Source organism: Rhea americana, unplaced genomic scaffold (assembly GCF_003343005.1).
Source record: "Rhea americana isolate MKP2758 unplaced genomic scaffold, rheAme1 scaffold_12, whole genome shotgun sequence".
Taxonomy (NCBI): Eukaryota; Metazoa; Chordata; class Aves; order Rheiformes; family Rheidae; genus Rhea; species Rhea americana.
This window is the reverse complement of record NW_028185261.1, coordinates 5,130,215-5,152,436: the sequence shown is the minus strand read 5'-3', so window position 1 is coordinate 5,152,436 and position 22,222 is coordinate 5,130,215. Positions and strand designations below refer to the sequence as shown.

The window sequence follows — 22,222 nt, the reverse complement described above, 5'->3', positions numbered from 1 at the left end:
GATGGATAGTCCCTCACTGCATACAAAAATAAGAATACTTAGCCTTGGTGGCCTGGAATTAACATGTCATCCTTTATCCCGCTCAGCTTTTGCTCTTCTGTGGAAGAGAAACAAATTAAAGTAATAAGAATTAGAAAACTTACTTGGCTTGGAAGGCATTATTGGTTCCCCTGTGGTCAAGGTCATGACATAAGCATCCCACAGTCAAAGCAAGGATTTCAATTTCAGATAGAATCTCCTGAAATCCTGCTGTCTGAGAACAGAAAAAATAGCAGCTGTAACTATCAGAAGCGTAAGTCCATTGACAACAGTCAAGTTTGTTTTGATACCACGAACTTTTCAGTAAAGAGAAGATAAATGCTTTATTGTCATATTATATTCCCTGCAGTATGTTAGATGGTTAGCAGAATAGATAATCCTCGGAGTGACCTACGATTATCTCCCGGTTGCATTTCCCATATGCCATTTCCTCACTACCCAGAAGGCACCAGAGGAGAAAAGAGCTGAAAATAAAAACCAGTAACTACACACTAAGATAGGAACTGGAATTTCATGAGAGCGCAATACAAAACAAAATTTGTTTGATTTGAAAATTATCAAGAGAAGTCATTTGACACAGATTTATTCAATCCTGACGTGACCATCTTAGTTAATTCCTATTGTAGAAAATATTTGAGAGGTTACATCAAAAGACCTATAAAAGACACCAGCTAAAATATATTTTATGTAACCAYTACAATCTATTAAGACATTTATTCTCTGAAACACAGGAATTAAAAACAATGTGACATCATTTGAGACAATTTTGTCACAAATGGCATAAATCTGCTGCAGATACCTGTTTGAATTTGAGGAAACGTTTTAAAATTTAATGTACTGAAATTCCCCATGATCAGCTCCAAATATGCCCATATGAATGGGGGAGCTGATCCTAGAAACACTTTATCACTCTATTTCTCCTCATAGATAGTTGCCACAGCAGTTTTTCTGCCAGAACTGTCTCATGCCAGGGAAAGGACAGTACTGTCATTGACAGTGTCAAGCATCCTGAGCAGAGTATGCCTAGGTGAGGTGGTGGAGCCTGTGTGAGATACCACCTCACTATTTTCGAGCATCTTACTCAGGACAGAAACAATCTGGTTCCTCAACTTTTCATATATGGAAGGTAGTACTGCCTGTACAAATAACTGGCTGAACTTGCCCTGAGAAAGTCCTATAACAACATTTGTATTTCCTAGTGCCAATCTCCAACCATGCCCTTTAACTAGCAGCAAAATCTAGTTACTATGAAAGAAACATATGAAAGAAATTCGTAATACATTTATATTGGAAGACCAAGCCTAGCCTGAACACTAGATTGTAAAAAATCCTGAATTCCACTGATTTTCAGTGGAGCATAATTTTACCCACTGACAAAAAGAGGGTTAGGTGGTTCAAAGGCAGTGAGTATCAGTGAGATCTGATGTCCTTGCTCTCCTTTAGACCAATTCGCCCAACCTACTCAAGGACGCAACTCAGTTCCTGAAGCATCACGCGACAACTCTGCTAGTGACCCTGAAGAGCATAAACTCCATTTCAATAAATTCATATTCGCATCAGAAAATCCGTTTCTCTAATCTGCTATGTGACTGTTAATATTTAGGCAATATAGAGGGCCAAGATCCCCCAGATGCTCAGGAATACATTTTCTGTTTTGATTTTTAAAATATTGCTGTCATATAACAAAGAATAATCAAGGTCTCTTAAAATTTTTTTTTTTTAATATTTGTAACTGACAACATGTCATGTGCCAAGTTTCACTCCAGAGAAAATGTTCATGGTTGAGTTATAAACCATTGAAAATAGACGTTTTATAATAGAAAATTGTTGCTGTAAGAAATGGTCCTTAGCTTAACACAAGCTTTGATTAAACCCAAGGATTCAACCGGTATTGTAAACATAGAGAGTAACAATGTCTCAAGAATAACGTCAACATTTTATTTAATCAACAATCTTGTCATTTTATATATATATATATATATATATATTTATATATATATATATAAAAAATATTTCATTTAATAAACATTTAATTTAGAAACAGTGTTACAGTAAGGATATCTTTTTTGTATATAATGCAAGAAATAAGATTATGTTTCCCCATTTTTAAAATTTACACATAGAAAGAAGAAATACATAACGATAGACGATGGCGCAGGAGAATTTATTTTCCCCAGAAAAGGAATGACCCATAACTCATGAGTGGCAGARTCTCCTGTGAGTTATGGAGGTCATTCTTTCCTGTGAAGAAATGAATTGCATTCATTACATCTTGCCCCACACTTACATGTTTTGTTGTTAGCACACCAGATGGGATTTTAATTTTATACTACTTACTTTTTTATTTTTACTTTTTAAAATAAGTATCTATATGAAGTGTGTCAGACAAAGGCATCAGTATCAAGCCAGCCAGGGCTTGATCCTGCGGTTTATTCTTGTCTGATGCTACTAACTGTCAGGAGCAGTCTTGCTTCAGTGCTCGGCTTTGGAATATTTGGGTGAGTCTGAAATAGCAAAATGTAGCTCGCAGGACTGAGTTAATAATTCTCTAGTGGCTTTCTRGAGAGGAAAAATATGTTCACATAAACAGAAATCTGATGCAGAAGTAAAACAGCTGGTTTACTGAATTTTTTTTGATACAATCCTTGTGCTATTAGTATTGCTTGACCATCACTTTGGGGCCTTTTTTCCCCAAAGCCAATCTTCCCAYCTCTGGTAGTGACAGCAGCCACAGCAGGTCACACACCGAACTTAAATCATTTTCTTACAAAAGATGGCAGCAAAGCAGAATAAGACTTCCGATAACTCAAACACTTTTGGTACATGTGTCCAGCTGTCCACTTAGAAGTCACTGTGCCCCATGGCTGGGCCCGTCAGGGTGCAGCTACCAGCATCAGCGCGGTACGCAAATTCCAGCTCACCTCCCACAGGACTTGTCCATGCACTGATTGCTACGGACAGCCTGAAATTGTGCTTTGCAAACCACAGGCAAAGTAGTTTAAGATTTAGGCCTATCGGCCTGCTGTTGGCTGCTTAGGAAATTCGGAGAGACCTTTTTTCTCTCTGCTGGCTGCCAGTTCCATCATCTGCAGATGAGACGGAGCTGCCTGGTAGGCAGGCATGTCGCCCACCCAAAGCAACAACCTGCGGAAAACTTGGCCTCAGAGCTCCATCTAGAGGACGTTTTGCCTCACAAACGAGATTTGCAAAGCTGGGGGACTGGAGCTACCTCCCTTACTGAGAGCACTTGACAGAAGTGAACATAGCTCCCAGTTAAACACTGTCTCCCCTAGCTTRGCTTTTACTCCTCAGAAGAAAAATCTTTTAAATCTATAATGTTAAAAAAGTGAAGATTGCAAAACTTCAAAAGTTAGCAATGGCCACACATTATCATGAGCTTTCATTAAAGATCGACATTTGCTGGTAGACAGAAACAATTTTAATTCTGTTTAGCTGAACAACCTCACTCCCAAATAGTTACTCTCTTATTTAACATCTCCATTTACATTGCCTCATAGTAACTGATACAACCTACTGCATCTTGGTAAAAGCTCGCAGCAACTGTAGCTTGCAGGACAGACCTAGAACTAATGTCATTTACTTGCTAAGTGACTTCATACCCTGTTTTTTCTTGACTGATGTACACAGTTTTGTGTCAGAGATGAGGCTAGACTGAGCAGGATTGGGGGGGGGGGAATACACACGAGACACAGCTGTGCCCCACAAACATGTAACACGCCACAGGCTTGGCGTGAAGTCCACTTAAAACAGTGGAAATATTTCAGTGAGCAACAGATATAGCCCCGATCGGCACTGCACTGCTAACGGGACAGACTGCACAGTCTCCGCTGATAACCCCGGTGCTGACAGTGCCCGAGTGCCAAGCACGCTTCACGGACTGGCAAGCCAAGAGAATTTAGAAATTCAGTGTTTAAAAATGCCCATCAAAGGCAGCCCAGTGGTATTCTTATTGTCAACAAAATGCCAACACCCAGATAATTCACAGAAAAACTTGTTTCTCCTTCCATGTCTTTGCTGAGATGTGAGAATCTTTGTGTTGTCCACCTGAGACCACATTAAACAAACATATTTGTCATCCACTTTTTTTTTTTTTTTTTTTAGTATCTACTCACGAATATTGGAGTATTGCCTTCAAATGTCTAAAGCATTAAAAATCATGGAAATTTTAAACAAAGAAAATCATCAAAAAGGGAAAAGCTTCAAAAGACTTTTCACAAGATTAAAAAAAAAGTAAAATTGTCACATCTTTTACTGACCCATAGGCATAAGCTTGTGCTGCCTACCACAGCATCTGCCTGGTAAGTGTGTACAAATATAGAAAATGATGAATGGTTTTTTAATCACGGCCATGCTGGTATTAATATTACTTAAAAGATTTGTTATAAAATAAATTATGCCATAGGGCAAAGGCAAGTCTTCAAACCTATTTACTTTTTAAAAGAAGGTATTTAAAATTATCAGGTCTTCATAAACTTTCTCTTCAACTAAATGAAGAACTACCTGCACAAATGCTGTCAAACCATACCTTTATACAACTCTCAAAAACATCAAAATTGACATCAAAATTGCAAATGAAAAAAAAATAAAAAAATGAATTTGAGGTTTAAAATGAAATAAAAATGGAGGTTTGAATTTTTATCTGAAGGTAAGGCAAAACCAAGATGGAAAGTAAAGTCTTGTGTGCACACAGCCATATTCCTTCTATCAAGGCATATGAACCAGAATCTTAAATGTTATGGAACCACCAGTCTTTTTATTGATACATTTACAGGAACTAACTAACCACCTACTAAATCTGGATTCTTCCCTGTGGTGAGGTTGCTGTCGTGCAGGGAGAGCACAAGCCAGCRAGAGGATAAAAGCACCGTTACTTTCAACAGGAGTTACTTTGAGAGGAGATAAAGCTACCAACAGAGACATACGTTAATAAAACCCAGCAGTGCTATAGTGTCCAATGAAGATACAAGATTCACTCAGATGACGCTGCTGGAAGATGATCTTTAAGGACAAATTCTACAACTGTTCATATGCCAGAAAAGAAAGCAATATCAACTTAATAAATACTCCTTCTTCTGGGATTCTAATCTTCCATGTTTTTGTAGCCTCCAATTTAAGAGACCGAAATAAATGCCAAAACAAAGAGTTCCAAAAGAAAAACATTATTGTAAGATCAAGATGTATAATAGCAAGCTCACTCCAAGACTGCCATCTGTTTTCAGTCACTTTAATGTGCCTGTGATAYCACTGTCACTAAAACACCATAACGTTTTGCCAAATATGTGCCGCCTGAAGTTGAATATCCTCATTCTGTGTGCCTTTCTATCTGAAAAAAACAAATTTCACAACAACTAGAAAAGAAAACAAAGGTTGGAAATTGTTTGGACAGGTAAGACAACGGGACAATAAAAGCTCCTATGGGTTTGTGTCTGTAGCTGGATACTTACAGTTAACATTGCAAACATTAGCTGGCACACGTTGAAAGCATGCCTCCAGTTGTGATACAAAACCATTCGATAATTCTTCCTAACTGTCAAAAGCCACCTACACAGCGTCTGAAATGAAAAGCACAAATTGCATCAGGGCTACTAAATGCGTACAGATGGACAGAGCAGTGCCAAGGCAAAGCAGCAGCTCTCTCGGCAGGGCAGGTGGTTACCTCATAGTCAATCTTAAATTTCTGAACCATTCCAAGTTCCATGAACATCCGGAGGGCCGCAGTGATCATGGCATCCACATCAAGTGAGAAGTCATCGAAATGGATATCATCAATGCCAAGCTCTGACACCAGAGGAATGTTTGCTGCCTGAAAATGCCAAAGGGAAAGGCAAACTGCTGATTCTAAATTTGGATCTTTTTTCTTTGACAGTCCCTTAAGAGAAAYCTCCCATATCTCTGTTCTGACCTGCCAGTACATCCCCTGCTTCATCCAAATGCCGAGCAATAAAAGCGTTCGTCGGAGAAATACAAGCAGGCCAAGCAATAGAGCAGGGAAGCAGTGGGAAGGAGAAGAATCTGATATGAGCAGGAAATATGCTTACYGTCCCAACTGGAGCCCATACATAGTATCTAGACTGAGAGAGCTGACCACTTTACAGCTACTGCAGTAACACAATATATTCRAATGCAAATTACAATGCTCAAAAGCAAGAAACATCTGGATAGCCAGCAGCTGTGAATTTTAATTGCTACCATTCAGAAATGCAAAGTAAATATACCACTCTGCAGAATTTCTCCATCCAAATGTCTTTACATCAATAAGTATACAAATGCCCTTTGCTTTACACTATTCACTATACATTCATAGAACCAAAAAAGTACTAAATGTCTAAAAGAAATACTTTTCAAAGCAATATAAAAATCATTCTAAATATTCTGATCGTTTAGTAAGTAGACATACCATAGCAAAAGCCCTACATTTTACCTTGTCCATACAACAGTGGATTTTTTATTTCTGTTTGTAGTAGAAGAATGAGCGTATACAAAACCATACAGATGAGCRTGCAAGCCTGCCTAATTAATACAGCTGTGCACACACATGGTCCAGTGGCAGCATCTGTAGGAGCCAGACAGAGGTGCTGACAACCCTCATGGGCTTCTCTGCCCTTCCTTACACGTTGCCAGAGATGCCTCTCTGCTCCCTAGGGAGGGCAGGTGCAGGAGGCTATTTGCTGAAGGAGCATCTGCTCCTTGTCTCCTACAGAGAGGAGGTGACGAGTCAGGTAGAAACCTCACACAGGGACTGGAGACTGCCCCCAAGCCATGAGCTGAACCTTGCAGAATTAAACTTAAATGGACTCAGATGGTGTGGCACATCCAGCTAGTCTTTTGCACATAAAAACACCCATTTATTCATGCAATTATAGGCTCACCTTTACAATTACAGCTTCTATATGACTACCTTATGGTTTCCTTTTTGCAAACTCATATTTTAAAGTAGTATCCACAAATATGACAAGTCACTGACATGTAAAATTCTTTTCTAGTCAAAGTGCCTTCTTGATTATTACTTCACACTAGGATTAAACTGGTTCAGCCATACCACAAAAGACAAGATGGTGTAAACTTGCCATAAAATATTATTGCGCAGTGTTAACTTATTTGCTAGTTAGAAGGAAATYGTCTTCTCAGTTCAGTGTGCAGCAAAGCATGCCAATACCACAAAAAAGTCATGGTGCTACCCCAGAGAGGTTAACTGGCATGGGAAATAAAACAAGCCATTCAGTCCAAGTGTCCACCCAGGACACAGCTGAAGCACTTCTGGAACAAGCAGGTGGAGAAGCAAGAGCCACCTGCACACTTGCTTCATCTACTAGTGTTATTTGTCCAGGTCAAACTGATTCAGCATCTTTTTGGAACAATTACTGAAACCTCCTCATTAGCGCTAAATGATACCAACAGGAGTTAGAGCTTAACACTCTGAAGGGTAAAAGGCTGTGTGTTTGCTTCTGGGGTAAAGAGAAGAAAGAAAATGCTGTTAGAGAAACAGGAACACTAGCCCAGAGACTCTGCTGTCCAGACCTTCATCGGTCTTAAAAAAAAAATTGAGACTTTTTTTTAAAAACATCCAGTCATTCTTCAGAGCTTTTAGGGACAGTCAAGATTCATGATAATATTTATTCTATAAATACATTCATTATGTATAGTAATATAGTAAATGCATTCTCTATAAAATGCCCTGACAGAAGAAACACATTTGCCCATTGAACTTACCTGTTCCTTAGAACAAAGCTTAGAGAGCAAAGATTCTGAGACAGAAGTACTCACTTGTAAGCAAATCTGCTTGAAATTGTTTTACCAAAAATATTTTACAAACCATCTGTAGCATTTTCATGAACTCTGAAGTAGTAGAGGCTCTGATTAAAATTTTCATGTATGTTTTCTCCTCTTGAAGGAAAATGAGAACAGTTATTTTCCTTGCTATTTTGCACTGGGAACAAACACTTACCAACCTGTTACAATTCAAGGGAAAACACTCCAAGCAGTTGCTCAACTGCAATTGCTTTTCTCTTTGTCAAACAATGGAGAAATAACAATATATTCAAAATCTATTATAAACTGAACAACAGGATATTAACAAAGCAAGTCAAAAACAATTTCTTCCCATGTCAGTCTGAAACTTTTAAATATTTATGAGGTTTAACATTCCTAAATTTAACAGGAGTGCCATAATCCAAAATAACTGCTGAATTAATAGCCAGGAGATAACATTTGTATAAAAGAACCATTTGCTTTACAACAGCAATAAAGGAAACAACAGAATTATGAGTGTCGAGACTAATTTGAATAATGTTAAAAAAATGATATGTTGTGGGGCTGCAGCAATATTCTGGCTGCACCTGGTATTGTCTGTCCTCAGTTGCTTGTATTGGAAATGTAGCAGCCCAGGGTTTATAGAAGAGCAGTCATTAAAACTTCATTTTTTTTTAATTACAAAGATATAAAAAAATTCATAATATAGAATATTAAAACATATCCAGCCCTGAAATTTTGCTGCATTGCAGGAGAAATTCCACTAGATTTCTTAAAATAAACAGCAATAACAACATTCTCTTCCTGGAAAACAGAAGGGATGAAAATACCAGGACAATAAGAGGAAGGGGCAGGCAATTAAAATTCAACTTATACTGAAATTATTTTTTAAAGCACCTCCTGTGATTTAAGATCTCTTAAAAGGCTTGCTTGCTTCCTTCTAAATGTTTTGAAGTTCAATTTCCTCTTTCTGAAAACAATTAAGAAAATTACACACTGAAGTCGTTTTACCCTGCAGACCAAGTAATTTCAAGGCTCTTCATCCTTGAGAAAGATTCACATGACTCGCGTGAGCTTATTGTAAAGCTGGACATGCCTCCTTTGGTCACGTCCCAGGACCCTTGGTATTAGAACAAAAATTTGTCTTGAAAGGAGCTGTGAAAACAAGTTGGGGTTTATGAACTAAAAACAACAGTTCCCAGGCTGGAGAAYCATCTCACTATTTGCAGGTAGCTCCAGAAAGCAGATGTCATGGCCCCAAATGAGAGCGTGGGGACGAGGGCTGGGGCCGCCCCATACTCAGGCGTCCATGAGCTGGGGCTCGGATGGAGACGGGAAGGAGGGAAAGCGCCTTGCGCTTGATTTGTTATTGGAGACGGGTTCTTGTTTCCTCATTGCTCTCTGCTAGCGTGTGAATTGCTTTGCTGCTGTTTGGTAACAGGAGGAGCTAGGAAATGAGTGACTGCTTGAGCCTTAGCAAGCCTGGGTCTGTGGCCACGGAAGGGCTTTATGTYATTAACAATCATCGTACTTCAAATTACACAGAACAGCTAAGTGGCCGCTACCAAACACCTAGTTTTGAGTCTGGCTGCTATCAGAGAGAGCACATGGGAACAGATAAATCGTGGTTCTGGTTCAGCATTAATAAGCCTCTGGACTGCTGCAGATACACAAAAACTAAGGAGGAAATTACAAAATCAAGCAGTCAAAGCTTTAGGGAAGCACTGGGAGGACAAGTACTTCAATCAAAAGCTAATATTTGATGTTTACATGTCAGTGCTGCTGAAGACAAATATTTCACATCATTCTTCAAAACTATTTGTAAAACGTATGCTGTATAAAATGGTTGTTTTATACTGTCAGCACAGAACTATATCAGAATAAAGACAAAGATTCATACTGTTTTTTCTTCTAGACAGCATGTGTATATTTGTATACACAYGTCAAAAAAACCGCAATCTAATACATACACAGACCATTTTAAAGTGTTCTGTAAGGGCTGAATAAAGCAATCACTTGCAAGGAAAAGCAATCAACCAACACAAGCAAAAGGGAAACTTCGGCTATTCTTACCAGGCACATTTCCTGAACAAGAAAGATACAGGTTTTACATTTAGCTTGGTTAATGTTTATGCTAATAACTTTTAATATGATTTTCAATTTCTGCCATGTACTACACCACGAACTTCGTAAGAGCCAGTACTGCTACTGAGAAAATATATGCAAAACATACCATTAATTACTCTCTTACATTCACTAATGACATGGGGAGAAACAAATTGTCTTTATGTAAATCAGTTTATAGTTATAAACAATACAAGAATGATCCTTTGAGATGGGTGCAAGGAAAGGGAGGCAAACTTCCTTTCTTGAATATTCATAAATAGTAGCTGCCATCGGCTCCTGACAGGTGCCCTTCTATTTTAGGAGCTGAAAACACATCATCAGTCCTTCCTTATTTGAGAAATACTACATTCTGTTACTTCGCATGCTCAGTTTCTTTCACACCTCGTATTAGAGCTATTCTGTAAAGGTAACTTCTCCTACAGAACATGGTCTGCTTTCTATACAGCTCTATGGACGGTAACATTAGAAACGTTACCATTTCCTAAGCAGAAAATACTGCTGGTCAGACAGAAAACAATAGCAAGGAACCTGAACATTTATTAGAAATATACAGATATCCCATGAAATACCTATGCCATGTCTCAGAAGAATAGCAAAATGATACGGTATTCTACTTAACTCCCAGGGGCTCCATTTGAACCAGACTCTATGCACTACGATTTCAATAGAGGATCAAGACCTGATCTCATGCATACTTTATGTTGGTGAATTATTTTCAGGTGGTGAGTTAAACAATGAAACTGGAGCTTCAGACAACAAGACTTGCACAAAGAAGTAATAAACCTCTTGTAACTTAAAGCTTTCTAGGCTGAATATTTCTCTGCCTCGAGTCTCTCTCAGAAGATTAGGAACTGAAAATCCTTAAAGCCTGATCATCAAAAACTGCATAGAAACCATCAAAGTGAAGAATATTTAAATGCGATGCATTCTTTATTTCACACTTCTATCAAATTGTACTGAAGACAGTATTTGCTGATGGCACAGACGCTTATTTGTAAGGGGTTCCTCTTCTGTGYAAAAGCCTCTAAAAATCCTTGCTTTTATCTTCAAGCATCTTTTAAAATATATTTCTTCATAATCAGCTATTGTTAGCAGAAGTAGACTTATTTTGCACTTATTAACAGTTGTGCAAGACCAAAGCTTTTATCTTCCAGAGTCTGACACATTTCTTACTCTTTCCAAAGGGGAAGAGTTAAATGTTTCAGCTCAGGGACATTTTAATGCCCAGAGTAGCATAGGTTTTAAAGGCCTCCATCTGTTAACTGCAGGCTGAGGATGGCATATCGCTGCCCTTCCCAGTGCTGAGTCAGCACAGCTTCTCCAATGACCAAACACAGCAGAAGTAGGACAGTGGCATTTCAAGGGAATTTTACAGTATTTACCATAAAGGGAAGTGGGAGTGGTGGAAACTCAAAGTGCATAGATGTATTCTCCTCTGGAGTGCAACTCTATTGATTTTTTTTTTAATAGGATTATCACAGTAACATTATTTTTACTCTAGAAAAAAGCAATGACTTATTTGCCCTTCAACAACCTTCATCCAATTTTGATTCTCTGAATGAGGTCACAGTATGAAGGGATATTGAAATAACTGGAACTGGAGAGTGGAATGAAATAGGAGCAGGGCTTTGGCATGAGTTGAATGCAGACGGATGAAAACATGAGATGACGAGACCTCACCCTCCCATATACACGACTGTCCTCAGATCTACTAGATCCCATTTCTGCATCCCAGACTGTGTCAAGGTTTTATCCAACAACTGCTCAGAAGTCAAAGACATCAGCAGTCCATGGAACAGGATTTACAGATTTTAAATCTCTCCTGAATAAACCAGCAGATAAGCAGAGTTACAATTGTGTAACTGAATGCCTAAGCTCTACCCACAGTCCCACGGCAGGTAACTGAGCCCTTTACTGGAAAAGGTCATTCATTGCTTCATGACAAAATTTCGTATCTGTAAACTGAGAATAATGCCACTTTTGCCTAAAGCTTTGAAATCTGCAGATGAAGTATGCGTATGTATGTGTATACTGCCCCATCTTCAGTTAGTGTTGCATGTAAAAAGTTGCATTTAGTCTTGTTTCAAAAAGTTATGTTTTGTTAATGGTTAAACTGAATATGATTGCCATTTAGCATGAATATTGGTATTTGCTTTAATTAAAAGAGAAGCTTCATGGCATTAAGAAAGCTGTTTATTCAGCTCCTGTAAGAACATGAAAAGTCATTAAGCAATGTATCACCTATCAATTTCAGCATTTCAGTAATTTTTTTTGATTATTTATTATTTTATCATGCACCGCAGGCTTAGGACAAAAATACAGTATTTAATTTTTGCTTTTGGCATAAAATTATGTGCATGTGAGAAAGAGATTTGCCTTTCCATAATTTTATTTTTAAAATGGCAAGATAAGACACATCATTAGAGCATTTCACATACTGTTTCTGAAGGTAGCCTCAAATGGTACTTAGAAAGCTGAAAGTATCTTAAATGTTCCTGATCAGTTAATCAATCTTTTCTGAACATGCCGCTTTTCCAAAACGGGACCCATGAAAAGGAATGATAAATTTCACAGGCTACTAAGATAAAAATATTACTTTTAAAATTTTGTTACAAACTATAATAGAAAAAGCACAAAATACATGATTTATTTTGCTAAAAAAATCAATCCTTAGTGTTAAAGATGTTTCCTGGTACAAAGGAACAAAATATATGGTAGCCTATAAAAGAAACAAGAAAATTCCATTTTAAAAGAACAGAGACATAAAATAAAAGCAATTAATGGTCTGAGCATCTATTTTTCTTAAGGCCAAAGCACATAACCATGGCAGCTCAGGACCAGGATTTTACAGGGCATGAACATTCGAAGCAGCGATCTCCCTAGGCACACAGCAGAGTCTTCATGGACTTTCAATTTGTTTTGTAGGTAATCAGGAAATATACTAGTATACCACATACTACAGAGCAACATTTTTTTTTTATGACTATTGGTGCAAATAAGAAGATCATACAAAAGAATCAATTCAGTCTTTGTCCCAGAATCTGAAATAGATAYAAACCTAGGTCAAATCTCTCTCCATGGTACAAAATAGGTTTTAGGCATGCAGACTGCCATTTCCCACTACAGGTTTATCTGGCTTTGGTCAGCAGAAAGTCAACTTTGTTGCTCCCATCAGACTGAGTAATGAAGACTGACCCCCTTGTGTCTGTAAATTTGGGAGCAAGAAGGGTGAGGAATATAAGGGAGTCTTCTTCCTCCCCCGCCCCCGAAGACCTAGGAAGGGGGAGGAAGAGTCCTTGGAGACCCAGAGGAGGAAAAAGCCGATTGAATAAAGAACAAGGTCAAGATTCCCCTCAAAGAGAATATAATGTGAGGGAGAGGGGAGGAATCGGCTCTTTGGTGGCAAACAGCCCCGTTCTCAGAAGCAGACACAGTACGTGCAAGCATGTGAGAGAAAGAAACAAAGGCGTCCCAAAGAGAGATGTTAAAAAACAGAAAAAACCACTACAAGTATCACAACGGTGGGCATGCTGGTATTACACTATGTTTTCTGTCCTAGCGCACTTCAGCAGCATTGACTGCACAGCTGCCTTGCGATGACCCTCAGCGTCACGGATCTTTGGTGCCCTGGCCCTGAGCAGAGCTAGCTACTCCGATGCTGCCGTCGCAGCTGGGCCTTGGGGTGCTGGAAGAGCGCGCAGCAGAGACACTGGATGAAGCTCCTGCTGGCCACTAATGCTTTCTTTTTAAGTACTTGTGACAAATCAGGCTGGCAGAACAGTGACAGCTGGAGAAAGTTATGCAAATATATGAGGGGGCTACTGCTCCACTGGGGGGAAAGTCCTATTTCAGATGTGCTAGAGTGACAGCTAGAGCAGAATATTGCTAGGTAGACAATAAATAATATTGAAAACACCTTCAAACTTAGAACATACACTTGCAGAAAACCTAAGGAGAACCTTGCAATGCTTCAATATGCTTGCAATATGTTTTGTCTTATTCATCTTAGTTTAGATCAAATTCCAGTTGCAGATTAAAAAAACCCAAAACACAAATACCGTACATCCCTCCTATTCTGAACCAATAAATCACTCCCTAGACACACAGGGCAGGGCTGCCTGACACAACTTGCTTCAAACAAGCCAGCCAACCAACCAACCCACCCACCCCAGAGCCTCATCCTGCTGCAGGTTCAGCTTCCCGGGCAAGGCTGCCCAGGAGCTGGCTGCGAACACTGCAGGGGCACAAAGCCAAACTCCTCCGCTCTCCCCTTCCTCTAGGGCATCCCTCAGGGTGCACAGAGCACACCAACACCGCATGTCCTAACACCCAACCTGCAGAGCACACAGCCCCATTTCACATGTAACTGACAGCCTAACCGCATTTTTTCTGAGAATTCATAAAATTCACAGATCCTGCTCTTTTAATAGAAATAATCAGTACTTAACCTTGTATGTATGTAGCTCTTTTCTTACCAACTATCCTCCACTATCTTTATACATTCTCTTTAAACAAAAGAAGTTGCTTTTATCTACCACTACAATACTTTGAGGTGGAAGGCTGCAATTATCTTGCAACACAGCTTATATACTGGTTTCTTGCTGTTCTTAATGAAGGTCTTATAAATATGTGCTAAATGGCCCCTAACACAATACACTCACGGTATTTGACTGATCTTACTGCTCTTTTTCTCCTGCCCGTACATTACATTCTTCCTCTCCTTATTGTCTCTTTTCTTTCAGTTCTTCCTTGGAGATGCTCATTAACAGAGTGGAAAAATGGCTAATCAGCAGTAAAAAGAAAAAAACAAACATTTTTTACCTAGAGATTTTTAGTAGATACCTTGGATTTGCCAAATTAGCAGTTTGAATATTCTGTCTCATTCTGCAGTATTTCAGTCTGGCAGAGATTTAATCTGATGTCATTTTGCTGCAGCAAAATTCTTCTGTAATTCTTTCAGAAGTGTTTGTTTGCCCCTTTAATTGCAAAGATTCTTCCTTCACTGTGCAGTGTAAGATTGTCCCAATGAATCTGCAAGCATATGGTGGTAGATGCTCTCTTCACTCATTTTAATCAAATGGCAGTGCCAGAACTCAGCTGTCTGTATTTACTACTAGAAGTCTCCTTCACAGTGATGCAACCTAAAGATGATTTCAAACCAAACTCAGTAATTTATATATTCTCCTTGCTGTGCCTTCGTTATTTCTTTCATAAAGTTTGCTTCCACCAAAAACAACTTTTACATTTAGCTGATCCTTTATAGTCATAACTCTATTTTATGGTAGCAGTCTGTTTCCATGGTATCACTGGGTGCCTCACATGCCATTCTCCAAGAAATTAAACTAGATAAAAACAGCTTACTAAAATTTCAGAAGAGTCAATCCTACATATTGTGCCTAGTGATAGGAAATAACCAAATTATACACATTATAAATGTAGTAATAAAACTTTTAGTTTTACAGTTTCCGTTCAAATGATCAAACTGTTTCTGGCACGCCACAAATGTTAGAGACTCCATCTAAGCAATGCAAAAGACAAGGTGGATTCAGTAGAAAGTAGTTTCTCAGAAGATTCTTGCATGTTAATCTGAGGACCTATTATCACCTATCATATTAGTTAATAAAATTGAATATCCAGATAGTAGCAACAGTAGAAGAAGCTTCTTCTCTCACAGACGGAGGCAAAGACATTCCAAGCAGGGAGGGAATGCAAACACTCTGYTCCTGACTGCTTTGAGATAACTGCCAGGGAGACGCGGTCTAATGGGAAGGGCCCACCATTTCCCACTACGGACAGAAACTTTTTGATTTGAATTGGTAGTTTTTCAGGGCAAGGATCAACTCTATTAGCTGCTTCTATTGCACCTAGCACAACAGCGTTTCTAGAGCTGAGCCACATGAAAACTCTTTCATACCAGATAAAATATTCTRTTTCCAGGTTTGCTCTACCCTATTTAAAATTATATTAAGGTAATTTTTTAAGAGGAAACACTGACCTGAAATAAGAACGGAAATGTTTCATCCTGAGAACTCTGGAACGTAACACATGGACTTTTCTTTTACAGATCTTTCCTAATAAAAACAGGTCAGTACATTCAAATTGCAGTTTCACCAAGTGTTTTGATCAACTGGAAGTGCTTTTAGTGATAAAGAGAATCTTGGACTGAAAAGATTCCTCCAGTATAGCTGTAGGTGCTATTGCAACACAGATAACAGGCTGGATTCAAGGAAGAAAGCCTAATGCCATTTATCTCAGCAACAGTGCCAGTAAAATGAGACCAATGCACTGAGAAAGTGCAGCGGAGGGGCTGTGAGCAAAGGGGCTGATAGGGAGGTAAGCCACAGTGCCAGCTGGGGAGGTATGAATCTCAGGCAGTTCCTCCAGTGAAGAGGTCTGTCTGATGCTGCTTTAGGGACACTGAGGGTTGTTAATACCTGGCATAAATACCTGAGCTTCCACTGCCTCAGAGAGAGAGAGAAGTAGGACAGATGCCTTCATGTGCAAACAGAAATTAGCCCCTGTGCTGCACAGCTGGCAGCCCGGAGGATGCTCGCGAGGGCGTCCCCGAGCCTGCTCCTGGAGGASGGTGCTGCCCACGGCCAGGTTCTCCCATAGCTTGCCATGCCCGGGCTGCAGTCACACAGCTTGCACCACCCCCACCACAACAGGTCTCTGAAAGCTGAAATTAGTTTAACAGCAGCATCTATGAAGGCCTAAAGCTATTATTTTTTTGCCCATAAGCCTGTTGTATGCCTGGGACATAACAAATGCACTGCTGCTCACGGCAGCACAAAAAATGGAGTCAGTTATGTTACATTTAAGCACACCAAGTAGAGCTGTACGTGTGCAGGGGGGATCACAAAGGCACAGGGAAGCAATGATATCTGACGCTCTCAGCTGTTTTTTTGTGTTCAAATCTTGGTATAGCTTGTTGCAAAGCAAAAGATGATGGAACACTTCACAGAAATGGCCTCATAAAATATTCAGTTTCCTGGTTTTGCCTGGGGTGCAATCTGCACAATTTCCATACAGTTGGAGCAAGAAAGAGAAGTGCTAAAGTCTATTTCTCATGCACTTAAAGTGTTTACAATTTAAAAGACTAAAAATGCAGAACTACTGACATATTTTTTCCCTTAAAAAATACATTCACTCTGCCTGGGATTTTGCCAGAAGGAAAAGATGCAATTTCCATGAGCCCCAAGGACTAAAGCAGTTTGGAAGTTGTCCAGGCAAATAATGAAGCAGTGTCATAARTAACACCTAAAAAAGTTGTAATCACAAATATTTTTTATATAGTATATACTAGATACAGTTCTGTTTGGATGACACAGGGCCATACAGCCCCAAATACGAACTGATCCAGAAAACAAYTGTGCACTCATGTAATTTTTTCCTTCAGATAATCCCAACAGACTCTAAATTAATATTCCACAAGGGCACAGCCCTGTGCAGGAACAGGTCTCGCAGCACTGCCTCATTCTGAATCACCCGATGGAGGGCTGCAAAAAAAATTGCTGGATAGGGAACTGCGGGCTTAACAGGGCTGAGCCAGTGAGGCTGTTTCTCCCGAGTCTCTTCTCGGTTCCTTGTGCAAATGGGGCACACTGCCTGTGCTGCTAACATATTCTAGTACATGCACACAAACGTTACGATGGTGTGAAATTGCACTGGTATTACCTTTTTTCAGGATTTTATAGCTTAGAGAAATACTGCTCAGTAATCAGCCTTAAAGTGGAGCAAGGATGGCACCCAGTGGCCAAACAGATTCATCTCAGACAAACGTTCCTCACGTATTTCCACTCCTCACCTTCCAGAGCTATTTAATCAGCAAAAGGTTCTAGCTCTAACACAAACTGCTCGGTAACGTCCGAAACCTTTTAAGGACAGCGTCTTGTTCATTTAGGGGACATTTGTATTTGTTTTTGCAAAACATGTAAAAAAAATGCCTGCAGAAATATTGCCATTAATAATCTAAAATCGTAATTGTAAGTGCTTATGATAAACAACTACTTGCAGCCAAAACACTGTATAAAGCCAGAAAGAGACCGTTAACAAAGAAAAGTATTTCGTCTTTTCATATTGCATATGCTGGGGAAACAACAGTTTCTCTCCTGGCTTTATAATCAGTACCACTATTAAGGAATTTGTTTAATTTTTAAAATAATGTTGATAACGTTAATGCCAGTCTTAAAATTTCTATCCACATAAAAGTTTGGTTAACAAAAACATTTTTTTAAACAGAAAATTTCCAGCTGTAACTTTCAATCTGTTAGGCCTACAAAACAAATCTAAGCACAGCAAAATAAGTATGTTTTAAAATGTGAAATAACATACTACTTTGCTACACTGCTTTGAATAATTATTTCTTTCACAAGTTAAATTAAATAGTAAAATGGTCTTACCAGGCCAGCACGGGAATAAAGTGCTCAGGACCGTGGGCGGTTACATGCACAGTTGGCCCCGGCGATGTGAGTTAACTGTACGGGGAGCAACTTGCTCCTCGTTGACACTGACASGCTGTCAACCACGACAGACCCGTAATGAAGTCTTCCTAAAGTACCATCATTCTCCAAGACTCCATTATTTAAAATTATTCTAATCCAACTTAAGTGCACAACTCTTCATTAGATACATTTTTCTCCTGCTTGAAAACCCTTCCCAACGTAAACGCAGTCACACCTGTGACTGACTGAAGCGCACTCTCTCTTTATCATCTGACAAGTGTTGATTTTTTTCTTTTAAAAAACCCACTCATCAGATACTGCTCAGGTTTGCATGACATTTCAAACGTATTCTGTCCCTTATCGCTTTCTGCATGGTCGCTGGCTGAATGCTGTGGCAACGTTGCACYGTATTTACTCCTCAGCACCTTCCAGCCGACAGGAGACTCTCGTACAGCACATGGCCGATCAGATCGGAGGAGAGACGACAGCTCGGCAGGGGAATGAATCATTTCGCCTTCGATTATGAACAACGCTATGCCCCCAGTGACTGCTGTTTCTGATTTTTTTTYCCAAGCCTTCCCAAGTCCTGGAACAAGTTTGCTTTTGGATATGAGAATAGATACAATAGTAACAATATAAAATAGAGCGTTTGAGAGTGGCAAAAGAATAGCACGTAGTCTTTTTTTCTTTTTAACATATGGGTAAATTAATAACTATAACTGTTTTATTACTTGCTCCTCTGCTGAAAATTTCTGTTGTTGAAKTAGCACTACATTAGTGTGCATAATTACTAAAAACTGAAAAACAGCCACCATTAAAGGCAGTAAGTCAGTAATATTTTAAACTATATAGAATTTTTTAAGAGTGTAAAAAAGATATTAGAGTACAGCAGAGATGCTTTGAATTTTATTAAAATCTAAAACAAATGGAATACAGTTCAGTTTTAAGTGAAGAAAGCTTTTTCTATAGTAGCAGAAAAGACCTATTTTGACTATGAAAGTGATTTTTTTCCTATTATTTTCAATGATAGAAAGAAGCTTATTAGTTATTTTTAAAACTCTGAGATTTAAGCTTCAATCTGAATGTGAAATAGTTGATCTTACAAGTACTTATTTATTATTTAATATTTCTAGTTCTTGTGTCTTTACTCCAGTCTGAATACCAATATTGACTTTTCACATTTATTTTTAATACTGACCTTTAAAATTCCTTTTTTCTAAGCTACAGTATAAACACATACAGAGATTATTCTGTATAAGATGTATACCTAAAAATAAATACATTTAATATTTAATATTTAAAAATAAGACTTTTAAAAACTTAATTTACTTATGATCTAAGAAAACCCAGGAATCTTATACTCCAAAATAAACTCTTCTTGTACAGGCTTGTTATACAAACTGAACACAACTTTTCATAGCCCTAAAGCATCTCCTTACCAAAGCCTCTCACAGAAGTGCTAAAATATTTCACTGAGGTGTTTAAATATTTCCATCCCCTCTTTGCAGATAAGAGAACRAAGCAGAAAGGTGCTTTGCCCTCCCCAGATGATATGGTAAGTGTCAGGGCAAGGAACCTACCCAGCTGGGCTACAAACATTAAAAGACGGACAGACAGAGCGGATTTATTCCTCATGACTGCTGTAACCTGCCTGTGCCCCTGTGCAGCCACCAGAGAGAGGCAGGCCCCTCCAGAAAGCAGCTGAGCACCCAGGCCTCAGCAAGTGAAGTTACTCTCTGCCAGCTCTCCCGCCACAGGACCCTGGAAGCTTCATATTTCCTCTGCTCTGGAGGGAAGGGAGCCCTTCACCCTGCAATCTTGGTATTTTCACCRGGAAATAACAAAGATGGTTAAAAAACTAATAAAGGACTGATTTCAGCAAGTCTTTTGCAAAAATTTAATGTCAGCCTGACCAACTACATACAGTGCTAGTAAAAAATTTTAATGTTGAAATTTCARTAAAATTAAATATTTACATTTTGAAAAGGGAATTCATAATTCCCATTATTTTTTCTATTAATCATCCCTAAAATCAGGATAAACACTCTTGTGTTTAGTAAAGCACCACTCCTTTTACAGTAACTCATAAGCAGGTACCTCTGACGTCTCCAAAATACCGAAGTCTTTCCACTTTCCTTTTTTCTCATTAAATCTCCTATGGAACAAATTAAAACAATCTCCTCACCACCACTAGCCAGGTTTTTCCTTAAYGAAATGTCATGTTGTTCTTTTATATGCCTTATTCTCAATTAAACTTATCACACTGCATTGGACCTCATGACGGCAATACTATCTACATGAAAGAGGGTGTTGCATTAGAAAAAAACTCATCTGAGAATCACAGACCTGAGCACTGAAAGAAAGGGCTGAATTACTTAATAGGCCAGTCAAGAAATGCTTTAAGAGCTTGAGAAAAATGAAGGAAAAGCTCTTATTGCATAAAACAAACAGAATTCAACAAACTTAGGAGTTTTCTCCAAATTTTGTATCTGTAATTTGAGATTTATAACCGTAATTACCAAGTCAAAGAGCATTCCATTGCAGCTCAAAGATAGAAGGTAAGATCTCTTTTTTGAATGACAGYGTGTGATGCAAAGAAGTTATCTGAATGTAGTTTCTCATTTCTTCTGGATTTCTTCCAGAAGAAGAAGAAGAAGAAAGAAGTGCTACTGGAAAACTGTGATTAATCACATCAGAATGGTTTTATGTATTATATCAAAGGTCCATTTAAGCCCTGTGCCTTAGCTGCGACGGGGCTTGACAGATGCTCAGGGAAGAATATTAGAACTGAGAAAACACACTTCCTTGGCATGCTCTTTCCAGCTTCAGAGACTTCCTAAGCCAGAGGACTGTCTTTGACAACAGGTCTTATTTGATTTTTCATCCTGTTCATCATTTTTTTTAAAACTCAGTAACATCTATGGTGATACGTCACATAGTTTAAGTACATGCTTTTTGAAAAGATCTTTTGTCAGATTAAAATCTGTACCCTGATAATTTCATATTTCATTAGATGCCCCTAACCTAAACATTGCATGAGAAGAGATCATAAACAATCTTTCCCTACTCCTCCACGCCTGCCATTCTGTTTCTTCACTGAAATTTAAAACATTTTTTTCAGTTTTATATATCTTTGAACTGCACAGCATTAGCCTGATGTCAACAAGCAAGAGCCTTACATTCCAGAAACTGGGATTAAAAAAGCAGTATTTTATTTTCTTTAATCATTGTTTATTAATCATTTTTATTGTATGCAATGTGTTTCTGACTTCTTGTTTCCATGACAACTGAAGACATAGGCACACGTAAAAGGGTATGAAATCATATAATACAATAAAGACCTCAGTTTCATGAATTATGAAACATAAGACTATACTCTAGTTTCATGCAGGCAGTGTATGTGGAAAAGCAGAGAAAATAAACTACTTCTTGTGTCCGTGTACATTTCTCAAAAGGAAAAGGAGACATAGTTCAATATAACACTTAAGCCTTGTATACCCTCAAGGTTTCCCCTTGATTTTTCCTATTGCTGCTATTCGCAGTGGACCTTGAGCAGATAGAATTAGCATTGGGAAATAGCTCAGTGTGCGCACAGACACTCCTGCAACAGCCAGATTGTGTGACTTCAGGGCAACAGTCTTAGAAATACTTAAACCTGTGAGTAACTTCATGCACTTACACCACAGTCTAGGCCTCTAAGGGATCGTGTGCGCTTAACTGTATGCACGACTGGGACCCTGCCTTGCAATCCTGACTTACCACGCGATTATTGGCCTTCAACCCATCTGTGTTACCAGGTGGATTGAAACAGCATCATCATTACAGCCACGTGTATATGAACT

The 22,222-nt window shown here is 38.8% G+C and overlaps 1 protein-coding gene and 1 long non-coding RNA gene across 9 annotated transcripts in view; one reads left to right on the top strand and one right to left on the bottom strand.

Moving 5' to 3' along the window:
- PDE11A (phosphodiesterase 11A) overlaps positions 1-22,222 on the bottom strand; it is a 136,311-nt gene that overhangs the window by 30,001 nt on the left and 84,088 nt on the right. The window contains exons 11-13 of the mRNA XM_085322249.1: positions 5,717-5,863; positions 5,505-5,612; positions 144-253 (exon numbers count right to left, since the gene is read on the bottom strand). Of these exons, the coding sequence (XP_085178375.1) occupies positions 144-253; positions 5,505-5,612; positions 5,717-5,863 (365 nt within the window). The remainder of the gene's footprint in view (positions 1-143; positions 254-5,504; positions 5,613-5,716; positions 5,864-22,222) is intronic.
- Positions 1-22,222, top strand: part of LOC146600553 (uncharacterized) — a 71,435-nt gene that overhangs the window by 35,088 nt on the left and 14,125 nt on the right. For 3 of the 8 annotated variants that reach the window (XR_014897920.1, XR_014897919.1, XR_014897927.1), the window contains 2 exons: positions 4,162-4,358; positions 4,832-5,138. The exons of 4 other annotated variants lie outside the window; for them this stretch is intronic. This is a non-coding gene — a long non-coding RNA (uncharacterized LOC146600553). Of the gene's footprint in view, positions 1-4,161; positions 4,359-4,831; positions 5,139-10,655; positions 11,947-22,222 lie in introns of those variants that run through there. One more of the 8 variants, XR_014897921.1, reaches the window with a different exon arrangement.